Below are 16641 nucleotides of genomic sequence, written 5' to 3' on the forward strand. Positions count from 1 at the left end.
GCCTGCCCGCAGCGCGACTCTGCTCCCCCGCCCACGGCCCCCCGCACCTGGCCTGCGCGTCCCCACAGCTGATGCACCGAACTCACCTCCTGGAGCCGGCCTGCGCATCCCCACAGCTGATGCACCGAACTCACCTCCTGGAGCCGGCCTGCGCGCCTCACCTCATCAGCTCGCAGCGCCGGCAACGCTAGCTCCGCCACCAGCGGCCACGAGGGCTTCCTGGGCACCGCCATCTTGGGGCGCCGACCCCACGTGCGCATCCTGAACGCCGCCATCTTGGGGCCCCGACCCCACGTGCGGATACTGGGCGCCGCCATCTTGGGGAACAGACCTCACATATGGATCCTGGCCACCGACTTCCAGGTCTGCCACGCAAGGTCCCTCCAGCATCGACTCGGACGGCGACGACGGATTTTCTCCACGGCTCGCGGCCGTTCACCTCACATATGGATCCTGGCCACCGACTTCCAGGTCTGCCACGCAAGGTCCCTCCAGCATCGACTCGGACGGCGACGACGGATTTTCTCCACGGCTCGTGGCCATTCAACTCGACCAGTCTCATCCACACACGCTCGCCAAAACGACTACGCTGATCCACCTCAACGGCCATGAGACGGACTGCCTGCTGGACTCCGGGAGCACGGAAAGCTTCGTTCACCCTGACACGGTAAGACGCTGCGCGCTCCCTGTCCATCCCGTAACACGCAAAATCGGTTTAGCCTCAGGTTCGCACTCCGTCCACATCACCGGGTGCTGTATCGCGGAGCTCGGTCCAAGGGAAGGTTTAAAAAAATTATAAATTCCTTGTCCTCCCTGACCTTTGCACACCGGCACTCCTAGGACTGGACTTCCAGTGCAACCTGCAGAGCTTGACCTTTCAATTCGGCGGCCCTATACCCCCCCTCACTGTCTGCAGCCTCGCATCCCTCAAAGTGGACCCTCCCTCCCTGATTGCTAACCTCACCCCCGATTGCAAACCCGTCACCACACGGAGCAGACGGTACAGCGCCCAGGACCGATCCTTCATCAGGTCCGAGGTCCAGAGGTTGCTGACGGAAGGGGTCATCGAGGCCAGCAACAGCCCCTGGCGAGCCCAAGTGCTGGTGGTCCGGACGGGGGAGAAAAACCCGATGGTCATCGATTATAGCCAAACCATCAATCGGTTTACGCAACTGGACGCGTATCCTCTCCTCCGTATTTCTACCATGGTAAACGAGATCGCGACATACAAGGTCTTCTCCACTGTGGACCTTAAGTCCGCTTACCACCAGCTCCCCATCCGCGCGAGTGACCGACTGTACACCGCGTTCGAGGCTGACGGGCGTCTCTACCGCTTCCTTAGGGTTCCGTTTGGTGTCACAAATAGAGTCTCGGTCTTCCAAAGGGAGATGGACTCCTTAACCTCACGTACAATAAGGATAAATGCGTGTTTAGCACCGACCGCCTAGCCATCCTCGGCTACGTAGTGCGTAACGGAGTGATAGGCCCCGACCCCGAACACATGCGCCCCCTGATGGAACTCCCTCTCCCCAATACCCCCAAATCCCTCAAACGTTGCCTGGGGTTCTTTGCATACTAAGCCCAATGGGTTCCCAATTACGCTGACAGGGCCCGTCCCCTCATGCAAACCACGACCTTCCCGCCGTCGACGGAGGCCTGCCAGGCCTTTAGCCGCATCAAAGCGGACATCGCAAAGTCCATGATGCGTGCCATCGACGAGGCCCTCCCCTTCCAGGTCGAGAGCGGCGCATCAGAAGTAGCTCTGGCGGCCACCCTGAACCAAGCGGGCAGACCCGTGGCCTTCTTCTCCAGAACTCTCCAGGCTTCCGAACTCCGCCACCCCTCTGTGGAAAAGGAAGCCCAGGCCATAGTCGAAGCCGTGCGACATTGGAGGCACTATTTGGCCGGCAGGAGGTTTACCCTCCTCACAGACCAACGGTCAGTAGCCTTCATGTTTGATAATGCACAAAGGGGCAAGATCAAAAATGACAAGATTTTACGGTGGCGGATCGAGTTGTCCACGTACAACTACAATATCTTGTATCGTCCTGGGAAGCTCAATGAGCCTCCTGATGCCCTGTCCCGCGGTACCTCCGCTCCCTCCACGCAGACCTCTGCCATCCAGGGGTGACCCGCCTACACCATTTCATTAAGGCCCGCAACCTGCCCTACTCCAACGAGGAAGTCAGGTCAGGTCAGTAACTCCGACCTGGCGGGGGCCGGAGAATCCCGCCCCATATCTTTCTCCCAGAGGGTTGTGAGTGCCTGGAACACTCATCACCAGAGAATGGTGGAGGAACGGTCATTAAGTCTTTTTAATGCAGAGGTAAATAGATTATTGACTGACAAGAAAGTCAAAGGTTCCCAAGAGTAGACGGGAATGTGGAATGGAGATTATAATCAGATCAGGCATGGTCAGGTTCAAGGAGCAAAATGGCTTCCTCCTGCTTCTGATTTGTTTTTTTAGATGTATTTTATGACAGACATGTATCAAAACAGGTTGCAGTGAATAAACACCCCAGGAAACATGTTCCCAACACTCAACTATACAGTGTGTACAGACTTTTTCCCTTTTTCACCCCCTCCACCCGCGACGAACAGCCCTTCAAACATGGTCACAAACATCCCCCACCTATCCTCAAACCCCCCCTGAAGAGCCCTATAACTCATAATTGACCTTCTCTAACCACAGGAAGCCATACAGGCCACCCTACCAAGCCGCTACCCCCCCCGGTGATGATGCCGACAGCCACCCCAGCAAAATTCGCCGCCGTGCAATCAGAGAGGCGAAGGCCAAGACATTGGCCTTCCTCCTCTCCAGGAGCTCCGGCTTCTCTGAAACCCCTGCTAGCCCCCTGCTAGCCCCCTGCAGGGCTGTGAATTAGCTCCACTTATTCCCAGGAATCTCCAGAGTAAAATGGCAGCATTTTCCCGCTGCTGTGGGGACATAGTCCCATTGTAGGAGAATCCAGCCTTCTGTGTCTGAATGTGAGGAGCATTTGTAATAAAGTTGATGAATTATTGTGCAAGCAATCATTAAAGGATATAATGTAATTGGGATCACAGAGACCTTGCCTCAGGGTGACCAAGGATGGGAACTCAACTCAACATCCAGGGGTATTCAATATACAGGAAAGATAGAAGGACAGGAAAGGGAGGTGGGGTAGCGTTGCTGGTTAAAGAGGAGATTAACGCAATAGTAAGAAAGGACATTAGACTGGAAGATGTGGAATTTGGTGGAGCTGTGGAACACCAAAGGCCAAACAGCGTTAGTGGGAGTTGAGTACAGACCACCAAACAGTAATTATGAGGTTGGGGATGGCATCAAACAGGAAATTAGGGATGTGTGCAGAAAGGGTTATCATGGGTGACTTCAATCTGCATATTGATTGGGCGATTCAATCAGGTAGCAATGCGATGGAGAATGATTTCCTGGAATGTATACGGGATGGTTTTCTCGACCAATATGTCAAGGAACTAACCAGAGAGCAGGTCATCCTAGATTGGATATTGTGCAACGAGAGAGGATTAATTAGCAATGTTGTGATGCGAGGTCCTATAGGGAAGAGTGCCCATAATATGGCAGAATTCTTCACTAAGGTGAAGATTGACACATTTAAGTCTGAGACTAGGGTCCTGAATTTAAAGAAAGCTAACTTTGGTAGTGTGAGATATGCATTGGCTAGGATAAGGTGCCAAAGGATACTTAAGGGGTTGACGGTGGATAGGCAATGGCGGATAGTCCGAGAACACATGGATGAACTTCAACAATTGTACATCCTTGTCTGGAGTAAGACGGGGAAGATGGCTCAACTATGGCTAACAAGGGCAATCAGGGATAGTGTTAAAGCCAAAGAGAAGGCATATAAATTGACCAGAGAAAGCAGCAAGCCTGAGAACTGGGAGAAATTTTAAATTCAGCAGAGGAGATCAAAGGTTTTAATTCGGAATAGGAAAATAGAATATGAGAGTAAGCTTGCAGAATACAGAAAAATTGACCGCAAAAGCTTCTATAGATATGCGAAGAGGAAAAGACTGGTGAAGACGAATGTAGGCCCCTTAGTTAGAATCAGGTGAACATATAATGAACAAAGAAGAACAAAGAAAATTACAGCACAGGAACAGGCCCTTCGGCCCTCCCAGCCTGCGCCGATCCAGATCCTTTATCTTAACCTGTTGCCTATTTTCCAAGGTCTATTTCTCTCTGTTCCCCACCCGTTCATATATCTGTCCAGATGCATCTTAAATGATGCTATCGTACCCATCTCTACCACCTCCGCTGGCAAAGCATTCCAGGCACCCACCACCCTCTGCGTAAAAAACTTTCCACGCACAGCTCCCTTTAAATTTTCCCCTCTCACCTTGAAATCGTGACCCCTTGTAATTGACACCCCCACTCTTGGAAAAAGCTTGTTGCTATCCACCCTGCCCATACCTCTCATAATTTTGTAGACCTCAATCAGGACCTCAATGGGAAACAAAGAGATAGCAGACCAGGTAAACAAATACTTTGGATCTGTCCTCACTAAGGAGGACTCTAACCTTCCAGAAATACTAGGGTACAGAGAGGTCTCGCATGTAGGAGGAACGGAAGGAAATCCTCATTAGTCAGGAAATTACATTGTGGAAATTGATTGGATTAAAATCCATGCTCTGCATCCCAGTGTACTTAAGGAAGTGGCCCTAGAAATAGTGGATGTATTGGTGATAATTTTCCAGCATTCTATAGACTCTGGAAGAGTTCCAATGGATTGGAGGGTAGCTAATGTAACCCCACATTTTAAAAAAGGAGGGAGAGAGAAAACAGGGGCGCGATTCTCCGCTGCCCACGCCGGTTGGGAGAATAGCGGGAAGTCCTCCCGACATTTTTCACGCCCTCCGGCTATTCTCCCCCCCCCCCCCCCCCCTCGCACGACTCACGTCACGAATCGCCTCTCGCCGTTTTTTACGGCGAGCGGCGATTCTCCACGGCCGATGGGCCGAGCGGCCGGGCCGTTACGCCCGTTTTTTCACGGCAGCAAACACACCTGCTTGTTGCCGTCGTAAAAACGGGCGCTGGATGAACGTTTGGGGCATCCAGAGGCCCATTTGGGGCGGGAGCACCACCGTTGTGCTCGTCGGGCCTGCGTCCAAAAGGGACGCACCATTTCCCCTCCGCCGCCCGACAAGATCAAGCCGCCACATCATGTCGGGCGGCGGTGGAGAAATGCGGAACCGCGCATGCTCGGGTTCCGCCAATGGTGTGATGACGTCACCCGCGCATGCGCGGGTTGGAGCCGGTCGCGCGTCATCTTAAGGCCACGTCGCCGTGATTCCCGGCGTCCCGCTCCTAGCCCCGATTCGGGGGGGGGGGGAGAATCGGGTCCCGGGAACGGGCGTGAAGGCTGCCGTGAAACACGGCCGGTTTCACGGCAGCCTTTACGACTCTCCGCATTTGCGGAGAATCTCGCCCCAGGTTATTATAGACCGGTTAGCCTGACATCGGTGGTGGGGAAAATGTTGGAGTCAATTATTAAGGATGAAATAAATGAGCATTTGGAAAACGGGGACAGTATCGGTCCAAGTCAGCATTGATTCACTGAAGGGAAAGCATGCTTGACAAATCGTGCTGATTGTTTTGAGGATTAACCAGTAGAGTGGACGAGGCTGAACCAGTGGATGTAGTGTATGTGGACTCTCAAAAGGCTTTTGACAAGGTCCCACAGAAGAGATTAGTGAGCAAAATTAAAACTCATGGTATTGGGTGTAATGTATTGACATGGATAGAGAACTAGTTGGCAGACAGGAAGCAGAGGGTGGGAATAAACGGGTCCTTTTCAGAGTGGCAGGCAGTGACTAGTGGGGTACCACAGGGTTCAGTGCTGGGACCCTAGCTGTTCAATATATACATTAATGATTTGGACGAAGGAATTGCTGCAATATCTCCCAATTTGCGGATGACACTAAGCTGGGTGGCAGTGTGCGCTGTGAGGAGGATGTAAAGAGGCTGCAGGGTGACTTGGACAGGCTGGGTGAGTGGGCAAATACTTGGCAAATGCAATATAATGTGGGTAAATGTGAGGTTATCCACTTTGGTGGCAAAATCAGGAAGGCAAATTATTATCTGAATGGTGGCAGTTTAGGAAAAGGGGAAGAGCAATGAGACCTGGGTGTCATGGTGGAACAGACGCTGAAGGTTGGCATGCAGATACAGCAGGCGGTGAGGGTTGGCATGCAGGTACAGCAGGCGGTGAGGGTTGGCATGCAGATACAGCAGGCGGTGAGGGTTGGCATGCAGATACAGCAGGCGGTGAGGGTTGGCATGCAGGTACAGCAGGCAGTGAGGGTTGGCATGCAGATACAGCAGGCAGCGAGGGTTGGCATGCAGGTACAGCAGGCAGTGAGGGTTGGCATGCAGGTACAGCAGGCAGTGAGGGTTGGCATGCAGGTACAGCAGGCAGTGAGGGTTGGCATGCAGGTACAGCAGGCAGTGAGGGTTGGCATGCAGGTACAGAAGGCAGTGAGGGTTGGCATGCAGGTACAGCAGGCAGTGAGGGTTGGCATGCAGATACAGCAGGCAGTGAGGGTTGGCATGCAGATACAGCAGGCAGCGAGGGTTGGCATGCAGGTACAGCAGGCAGCGAGGACAGCGAATGGCATGCTGGCCTTCATAGCGAGAGGGTTTGAGTATCGGAGTAGGGATGTCTTGGTGCAGTTTTACAGGTCCTTGATGAGGCCACACCTTGAGTATGGTGAGCAGTTTTGGTCTCCTAGTTTGATGAAGGCTATTCTTGCTCTTGAGGGTGTCCAGCGAAGGTTCACCAGACAATGCCTGGGATGGCAGGACTGAGAAAGACTGGATCGACTGGGCTTGTACTCACTGGAGATTAGAAGAACGAGAGGGGATCTCATAGAAACATATAAAATCCTGATGGGATGGGACAGGCTAGATGTGGGAAGAATGTTCTCGATGTTGGGGATGCCCAGAACTAGGGCTCTCAGCCTAAGAATAAGGCGTAAGTCATTCAGGACTGAGATGAGGAAGAACTTTGTCTCTCAGAGAGTTGTGAACTGATGGACCTCTCTACCACAGAAAGCTGCTGGGGCCAGTTCATTGGATATATTCAAGAGGGAGCTGGACGTGGCCCTTGCGGCTAAAGGGATCAAGGGATATGGAGAGAAAGTGGGAGTGGGATACGGCATTCGCATGATCAGCCATGATCATATAAGATAGATATATTTCTGATTTTAAAAAACGGGTTTAAGGGATATGGGGAACAGGTGGAGAGATGGCTTTGAGACCAGGAAGGGATCAGCCGTGATCTGATTGAATGGTGGAACAGGCTCAAAGGGCTGCACTGCCTACTTCTGATCCTTAAACCTACGTTCCTATGTTACTATGTAACCAGTTTTAACACAGAAAACTCCCACAAACTCCAATGAAATGACCAAATCACTACCCAACGATAAACCGATGTCAGAGAGTGAGAAACAGGTTTTGTGATTTGCGGATGATATAATTGTGAATCAGGATATTAGTGGTTTACAGTTGCAGGTTGGTTGCTCGATACAAAATGTCGGTTAACCACAATTTGCATGTAACATTTTAAAAGTGCAGTCGATGTAACTGTGCGTGTAACATACAAAAGCAGAAAGCGCGGGCTGCAATGAGATTTCAACAGATTTTGATAATTCTGAAACAAAGGCAGAGCACCTGTCAACAAATGTTCATGTCTTGTGTACAATGTTAGTTTGATATTTAGAGTAGACCCGGGAGCAGATAGACAGGTGATCTGGGGAAGGGCGAAATGTTCACTTTGCAGGTTTGAACCCATGACAATATACAACCCAACGCAGCAGGCTGCATGCAGTGGCCAAGCAAAAGAAAAAATGCTCTGGATTCTTATGCGGTCTGCCAGACCTCAGGGCATCCGATTTAATCAACTATGTGTCAGGCAATGATTCTGCCCGACACGAGAGAATCTAACCATCACCCCTTGACAGTCAGTGGCATTACCATCGCTGAATCCCCCACAATCAACATCCTGGGGGGTTGTCATTGAGCTGAAGTTGAACTGGACCCAGCCATATTAATTCTATGGCAACCTGAGGAAGTCAAAGGCTGGGAATCCTGCGGCAAGTAACTCACCTCCTGATGCCCCCCCCCCGCAAAGCCTGTCCACCATCTACAAGGCTTTGAGTGTGATGGAATACTCACCACGTGTGCCTGGATGAGTGCAGCCCCAACAACACTCAAGAAGCTTGACACATCCAGGAAAATGTTATCCCTTCCACAAACATTCAATCCCTCCCGAAATGACAAACAGTGTGCACCATCTGCAAGATGCACTGCAGGATCTCACAAAGTTCCTTCGGCAGCACCTTCGAAATCCATGACCATCCAGAAGGACAAGAACAGCAGATGTCTTGGAAACCCACCACCTGGTGGGGCCGTCCAAGTTGGTAGCACAGTGGTTAGCACTCAGACTGACGAACCAGTCTGCTACAATCCACGTGGTGGGTGTGATGTGTTCCAAATCAACCTTGTGTACTCACGAAGAGTCTCCACTGGACAGAGGAAGATCATTTGTGCTGTGTCCTTTTATATGGGTTGGTGTAATGCCCGCCTGTGGTCGTGTCAGCTCTGTGTGTATCGTGTATGCCCATTGGTCGTGTCCGATCTTACTGACCTATTGGTTGAGTGTCTATGCGGCATGTCTCTGGTGCTCCCTCTAGTGTCTATCTAGTCCACGTGTATTTACATTAACCCCTTGTGTATTTACAGTGATGCATATCACCACAGGGATGACGTCAGCAGCCACTGACGCTCCCGCACATGCGCGGTCCCACGCCGGCTGGCGTAGTCCCTTCGGTACTGGCTGGCGCGGCGCCAAAGGCCTTCCACGCCGGCGGCGAGGCACCAACCACTCTGGGGCGGGCCTAGCCCCTGAAGGTGTGGAGGATTCCGCACCTTTGGGGCAGCCCAACGCCAGAGTGGTTCACGCCACTCCGCCCCGCCGGGACTAAATATTCAAAACCCAACTTTCCACAACAGCTGTACATGTTGGATAGCAAAATCCTAAACTGTCAAATAGGCGTTGGCTGTGGACAGAATCACAACTGAACCTGACCTTCCTCCCCCTCTCCAGCAGGGTTTACTGCCAGGTGACCAGATGCTGGAATCCGGGCTCATTTACCCCATCACTGGCTCAGGGTTGACTGTGACCCTGTACCACCCCGAGCTCCACCCCAACTGAGATGGGAATTCACCGATACGGACAGGTCCCTTCTCACATCCATGTACAACTTGCAGAGGGATGCATTGAATCTTGGGGCCGCTACAACGTCACTAGCGTGAGATCGACGGGCCGCTCCCGCCGGGGGGGGGGGGGGGGGTCTTCCGGCCGCTTGCCGCCAGCGCACACCCACCATGGGTTAGCTGGGAAATCCCACTGACAGTAACAGGTACGGAAGATCCCGCCAACGGTGGGGCGCTCCCCCCCCCCCCCCCCCCCCGGCGAGAAACACGCCGCGGGGAGGCCTAGAGAATCTGCCCTTCGTTCAGTATTGTACAGTCCCCCTCCCAACCCATCAACCTTCCCACAGGTTCTAAGGTTGATACGGGGAGGGGGGGTTGCCGGGAAGCATGAAATCGCACGGATGGGATTCCGTCTGGTTTCCTGCTCGCCCGAACGGCGCAGTACTATCACGCTGGTGTGAGCAAGGCTTTGGATGGGAAGACCACCCTTACCCCAATTGACACCTTTAAGTGGCTGATTAATGGCTAAATAAGAGCAGATTCTCACCCAGCCTCAGTTTTTATGGGGGATGGGGAGGGGGGCGGTGAGTAGGCAAATGTGGAATTAAAGAAAGTTGAATCTCGGAAGGGAAGCGGGGGTGGGTCACCTCCATCAGAAGCCCCCTTCTGACCGGGGACATCCTCCCCATTAAGATTGGTGTCCTCCCTACCATTTGGCCTACCCCCCCAGACCCCAATCGCCTCACGTCCGGTGTCCCAAGTGTTCCCTACCCTTCCTGCCTTGGAACCCTTGCTCTCTGGTTCCCAGAGCTTAGTGGCAACCCCTTGCAGTACTTCTTCCAGCCTCAGCAGTTCCCCAGGGTGGGATCCCCTTCAGGATGAGGGGGTGAAGGTTCCATCTTACATCAGCCAGCGCTCATCAGAACGTAATGTGACACCGGGGTATTGGAGTTGGCGAGGGTGCGTTCCCCACCAACACGGGAGGGGTGGAGTTCCCACCATCCTAAAACTTAAGGCCTACATCAAAATTTCCTGTTAATCGCCATTGATTTTAATCCCTGCAAAGGTTCATGAGAAACGGCCACAGTTTAAGGTCCTCTCCCAATGTCTAACGAGGGGCTGGAACCGGTGTCTAACCCCTCAGGCTGCATGTTCAATATGAAATGTATATTGTTAATATAACCTGTAACTGTATATAAGTGTAAAAGGATATAACACACAGTTCAAGTTTGACATTCCATTAATTACGACGCAATACTTGCACTGAAAGAAACTTTATGGAATGTCAAATTTGAACGATTTTGCTCTACACTTTTTATGAACCAGGGATATTGGGCTGGACTCTCCGTCCCACCAATCCCGTTTTCCGGTGCGACCAGCTCCCGCTGGCAGCGGGATTCTCCGTTCCCGCAGCTGGAAAATGGGGTTTCCCATTGTGGGCCAACTCACGCCGTCGGGAAACGCGCGGGCGTGGGTGCGCTGCCGACAAAGCGGAGCATCCCGCTGAGGGAGAATCCCGCAGATTTTGTTTAAAAATTAGGTTTGAAATAATGACCAGCTCCATTCTTATATCGTCACATCCACTCTGGGATAAACTCACCGACCATCTTCCTGTGCTGCTCATCTCACCAACCAACTGGCCTCTACTGACAGTCACTGCACTGCGCTGCATTGCCCTCTTGGAAAGCTCACTCACTCGCAGCCGCCATCAACTTGTCCTCATCCAACATTCTGCATCTCATATCCCAACTTGCACCAAGTCCCATTCACCCCTTACCGCTGGCCTTGCTTCCCAACCTGCTGGTGTTTGTCTGGTCACACTGCTGTAAATTGCCTTGAGGATTTTTTGGCACTGTATAAATGCAAGTTGTTGTTATTCATGACCATTCAAGACTGACAGTCGAGAGCAGTGATTCTACAAGAACTTTACGAAGCTTCTGCTATTAACAGCTCCTGTTACAGTTTCTGTTTGATTTGCATAACTGCATTATAACATCAATTCTTCCAAATGCTTCGAAATAATTGCTTGTTAGCAACGTACCTGAAGTTCTTTGTTTCACAATTACCGTCAGCAAGGTTTTGGCACGATGCATTGAGGTCTGACACATCGAAGACACTGATCATGTCAAAATAACAATGAGCAGATGACAAAGCTTTGTGGGGGGTGGTGCATTGTTCTCTTTGAGAAATGAGCAAATTAACCTGACTTTACTTTGCAAAAGACCCTGAGGGCAGACCAATTTGCAAATTGGGTTTGGAAAATGCTTTACATAAGGGCATCTCATTGACACAGGTTTTTTGAATATTTTCAGGTTTGTTTGTGGCTCCCTCGGTCTGTCTTTCCATCTGCCTTTCCTCTCTGTCTTTTTGTTCATTTTTCTTCAGTGTAAAATGCGATAGATCTGCGGCTGATTCCTATTTTGGAGTTCTCTTGATATTTTTTCTTGTTATGGGACAGGTTTTGGAGAACTCCGAAGTGGATCATGGAGTTCACCTGACCCACAACTTTCAATAGATTGTGGTATGGGGAGCACACGGCCCACTCTACAGGTGTGGTACAGCAGAAATTGAAAAGTAATTTTTAAAGCAAAACAATGTTTATTCTATGAACTCAAGTTAACCTTTTTGAAACTTACAGTGAACATCTTAGCCACCATCAATTCAAATACAACCCCCAAAGAATACAACACTAAATCATCCTTAATAACTTGCCAAACAACATCCAGAAGGCAGAAGATCTTTTCACAGAAGCACATCAGGTTTACATTCACTACTGAAAACATTTTTAATTCTGAATTCACCAAATGATCAAGAGATAGTATTTTCATGGCAGAGAGATCAACAGTGCACCTGCTCTGTCTGGCTTCCGCTCCAACACTGAAAACGAAACTAAAACACACCCTGCCGCAAACAGCCTCAAACGAAAGTAAAAAGCTGACAGACAGCCCAGCTCCACCCACACTCTGACATCACTGATAAACACACATTTCTTAAAGGTACATTTCTTAAACACACATTTCTTAAAGGTACTCTCACATGACAACCATTCCAGGATTTGGATTGCCAGCTTGGAAGAGCACAGGACCAGGCCCTTCGACCCTCCAACCATCATGATGCCCCGGCTGATGCAGGTAAGCATGCCATATGCCTTCTTAATCCTGGCCACCTGTGTTGCCACTTTTAGGGAACTGTGGACCTGCATGCCCAGATCCCTCTGAATGTTAATGCTCTTAAGGGTTCTGCCATTTACAGTATAATTCATACCTAGATTTGATCCTCCAAAATGCATCACCTCGCATTTGCCCGGATTAATCTCCATCTGCCATTTCTGTGCCCAAGTCTCCAATCGATCTAAATCCTGTTGTATCCTCTGACAATCCTCGGCACTATCAGCAACTCCGCCAATCTTTGTGTCACCCCCAAACTCACTAATCAGACCACCCACATTTTCCTCCAGATCATTTATTTATACTACAAACAACAGAGGTCCCAGCACCGATCCCTGCGGAACACCACCAGCTACAGATCTCCATTCTGGAAAACACCCTTCCACTGCTACTCACCGTCTTCTATAACCCAGCCAGTTCTGTATCCATCTAGCCAGCCCACCCCCAATCCCATGTGATTTTAATTTTTGTACCAGTCTGCAATGTGGGACCTTGTCAAGTGCTTTACTAAAATCCATAAAAAGTTTATTCAACACATTCAGTTTTTCAAAAATATCTGCTAAATAACTCACAAACGCTTTTCCATCAACGGTTAGCAGGTGCTTCATTTCAGGCTTGTCACTTAAAAAGTCACTAAGCTCATCAAATAGTTGCATGAATCTTTTCAAACAATTCCCCTTCGAAAGCCACCGTACCTCAGTGTGAAGTAAAAGTCTCACATGGTCTGCATTGTTATCTTCGCAAAATTGCTTGAAAAGACGCTCACATTTGGCATTAGCTTTGATAGCATTGATAGATTTTATAACTGATTTCAGTACCTAGAACATAGAACATAGAACAGTACAGCACAGAACAGGCCCTTCGGCCCTCGATGTTGTGCCGAGCAATGATCACCCTACTCAAACCCACATATCCACCCTATACCCGTAACCCAACAACCCCCATTAACCTTACTTTTTAGGACACTACGGGCAATTTAGCATGGCCAATCCACCTAACCCGCACATCTTTGGACTGTGGGAGGAAACCGGAGCACCCGGAGGAAACCCACGCACACACGGGGAGGACGTGCAGACTCCGCACAGACAGTGACCCAGCCGAGAATCGAACCTGGGACCCTGGAGCTGTGAAGCATTTATGCTAACCACCATGCTACCGTGCTGCCCCAAAGTGCTGCCCCACTACCTCATTAAGTACAGGAGAAATATTTTTCGACACTAAGTTCTCTCTATGAATAACACAGTGCACAAGAAGCATTTCCGGATTCTCATCTTTCATCAATTTTAAGCAGCCATTTTTCTTGCCCATCATAACAGGAGCACCATCAGCTGCACAAGATGTTATGTTTTCCATTGGTATATTATTGACATCTAAGTAGTGTTTTAGTTTATTATATATATCAGTGGCGGTAGTGGTGGTCTCTAACGATTTGCAGAATAACATTTCTTCAGCAAATTCACCTTTATCAATATATCTTACATAGGTTAGCAATAAGGCCTCACTGTCTCTCACAGTTGATTCATCCATTTGTACTGAGAATTTTCTTGATTTCAGCTTTTCAACAAGTTGTGTTTCAATATCTTCACTCATTTCATCTATTCTTCTCCTAACAGTGTTGTTACTGAGTGGCATGGCTTTAACATCTTTGTCATCTTTTTCCAGAACTGTTTTAAGAAATACTGATATTGATGGTTTAATTAAATCCTCCCCGAAAGTATGATTTTTTCCAGATTTAGCAATGAGTAAAGAAATTTCATAACTAGCCTCAAGAGTACGACTGACAGTAACAGTTTGTGCAGTGAACAGAGACTTTATTGTTTTTTTTTTATAAATTTAGGTTACCCAATTATTTTTTCCAATTAAGGGGCAATTTAGCGTGGCCAATCCACCTACTCTGCACATTTTTGGGTTGTGGGGGCGAAACCCACGCAGACACGGGGAGAATGTGCAAACTCCACATGGACAGTGACCCAGAGCCGGGATCGAACCTGGGACCTCAGCGCCGTGAGGCGGTTGTGCTAACCACTAGGCCACTGTGCTGCCAGAGACGTTGGGCGCGATTCTCCCAAAACGGGAGATTCTGGTCCCCGGCCGGGGCTAGCAGCCCAACGCCGCAAGCTCCGGCATCACGGGCTTAACGAATTTCGTTAAGCCCGCTTGCCGGAGTTAGCGCCGGCTGACGCGTCATATGACGTCAGCCGCGCATGCGCGGATTGGAAGACTCCAACCCGCGCATGCGCGGATGACGTCATCGCGTATTTGCGCGAAAACCGCGCATGCGCGGGCCGGGATGCCCCTCAGCCGCCCCGCGAATGGATACTGCGGGGCGGCGGAAGGAGAAATAGTGCGCGGGCATCGGGCCCGCTGCCCGCGATCGGTGCCCACCGATCGCGGGCCCATGGCACCCTTGGCACGGCCATGGTACTGCCGTGCCAATCAGTGCCATGGTTATAAAAAGCGAGTTGTTCCCGCCGTTTTTACGAACGGCCAGACCAGGTGTGTTTGCCGTTCGTAAAAACAGCCGTAAAGGGCTTGGACTTCGGCCCATCGTACAGCTGAGAATCGCTGCCAGCCGTAAAAAAACGGCGGCAGCGATTCGTGTCGGGAGTTGGGCGGGGGGGGGGGGGGGGGGGGGGGAAAATAGCGGGAGGGCGGGAAAAATGTCGGGAAGGCCCTCCCGCTATTCTCCGACCCGTCGTGGGGGGCGGAGAATCGGGCCCTTTATTGTTGATCTTTTTTCAAACTTATCCTTTAAAGATTTGAAGTGATTCAAATCTGAATTTACATACGCACTATGTTTCGCCTTCAAATGCGCCTCAAGACGACCTCGTTTCATTGATTCGTTGGTCAAGCATTGTTGGCATAAGAGGCAGAAAGGTGACCGTTCATCATGGACAGCGGGTATGAAACCAAGTTTTAAATATTCCTCTGAATACTGACGAACTTTCTTCTTGCTTGCACTACTCATTTTATTCATAGGGTTTGTGACTGAAATAAATATGTTGATGATATTCGTCACACTCAAGGTCATATGATACGCCAGCCTAAACTATGTGTATTATCTTACTGTCTATTTTCTAGTCAAATATTACGCATTTGGACTATTTAGTTTTCATCTCTGACACTTTATGCATCTTCTAGTATCATCATAATACTAAACAATCAAATATATTCACAAGCAGACAAAGAAATATGTATCAATTACCTTGCGTGGAAACACCAAAACAACTTCTTTGTTTACGATTGTTTGGACTGTGAATTCTCAGAAAATGGATTGCTTTCCCTTGAGAGAAAATGGAGGAAATAGATATTATAAGGGTAACTTAGCAAAAGCTCTTTGAATCGCATTTCTAAATCCAATTCAATAAATAAGGTTCTCCCATGACCTCGCGCGCTTCGTGCGACGTGCATGAAGAGCGATGGTGCAGTGATTATGTAATAACTACACAATAAAGACCTCTTTTACCCCAAAAAAATTATTTACTCAAAATAACATCTGAAACATAAACTACATAAACCTGATGGAAAATCCAAAAAAATTAAAATCGAAAATTTGGAACCAGACCCCCTCAGTCGCGCTCAATTGTCCCCCTTAAAAATCAAATTGCCCCCCTGTGGGGCGTACGCCCCACGTTGGGAACCACTGATATAAACTATATCCACAGCCTTTCCCTCATCAATTTTCTTTGTCACCTCTTCATAACCTCTGTCAAGTTGGTAAGACCTGACCTTCCCCATACAAAACCATTCTGCCTGCACTAACTAGTCCATTTTCCTCTAAATGTGCATATACTCTGTCCCTCAGTATCTTCCCAAAACCTTCCCCACCACTGATGTCAGGCTCACCGGCCTATAATTTGCCGGATTGTCCCTGCTTCCTTTCTTAAACAAGGGACTAACATTGGTTATTCTCCAGTCCTCTGGAACCTCATCTGTAGTCAAAGAGGATGTGAAGATACCTGTTAAGGCCCCAGCTATTTCTCCTCTTGCCTCCCGCAGCAACCTGGGAGAGATCCCATCCGGCCCCGGGGACTTGTCTACCTTATTGCAATTTAGGACACTCAACACTTCCTCCTTTGATATATTGATGTTTTTAAGAAAGTTTCACGCGTAACTTCCCTCCATTCTCCTTGAGTGGCCTACTCTTTCTCTTGCTACCCTCTTGCTCCTAATATATGCATAAAAAGTCTTGGGATTCTCCTTGACCATGTTTGCTAAAGACATTTAATGGCCCCT

At 49.6% G+C, this 16641-nt stretch overlaps 1 protein-coding gene and 1 pseudogene across 1 annotated transcript; both read right to left on the minus strand.

The window, feature by feature from the left end:
* LOC119975082 overlaps positions 1-11339 on the minus strand; it is a 69309-nt pseudogene extending 57970 nt beyond the window's left edge.
* Positions 7561-15436, minus strand: LOC119974344 (SCAN domain-containing protein 3-like). The gene is made up of 4 exons (XM_038813116.1): positions 15191-15436; positions 13591-14214; positions 12978-13223; positions 7561-7641 (listed from the first exon to the last, which is right to left on the minus strand). The coding sequence occupies exons 1-4, from the start codon at positions 15434-15436 to the stop codon at positions 7561-7563; spliced, it is 1197 nt and encodes a 398-aa protein (XP_038669044.1).
* Between the last annotated feature and the right edge of the window lie 1205 nt (positions 15437-16641).

The sequence above is a fragment of the Scyliorhinus canicula genome, chromosome 12 (genome assembly GCF_902713615.1).
Source record: "Scyliorhinus canicula chromosome 12, sScyCan1.1, whole genome shotgun sequence".
NCBI classification, from domain to species: domain Eukaryota; kingdom Metazoa; phylum Chordata; class Chondrichthyes; order Carcharhiniformes; family Scyliorhinidae; genus Scyliorhinus; species Scyliorhinus canicula.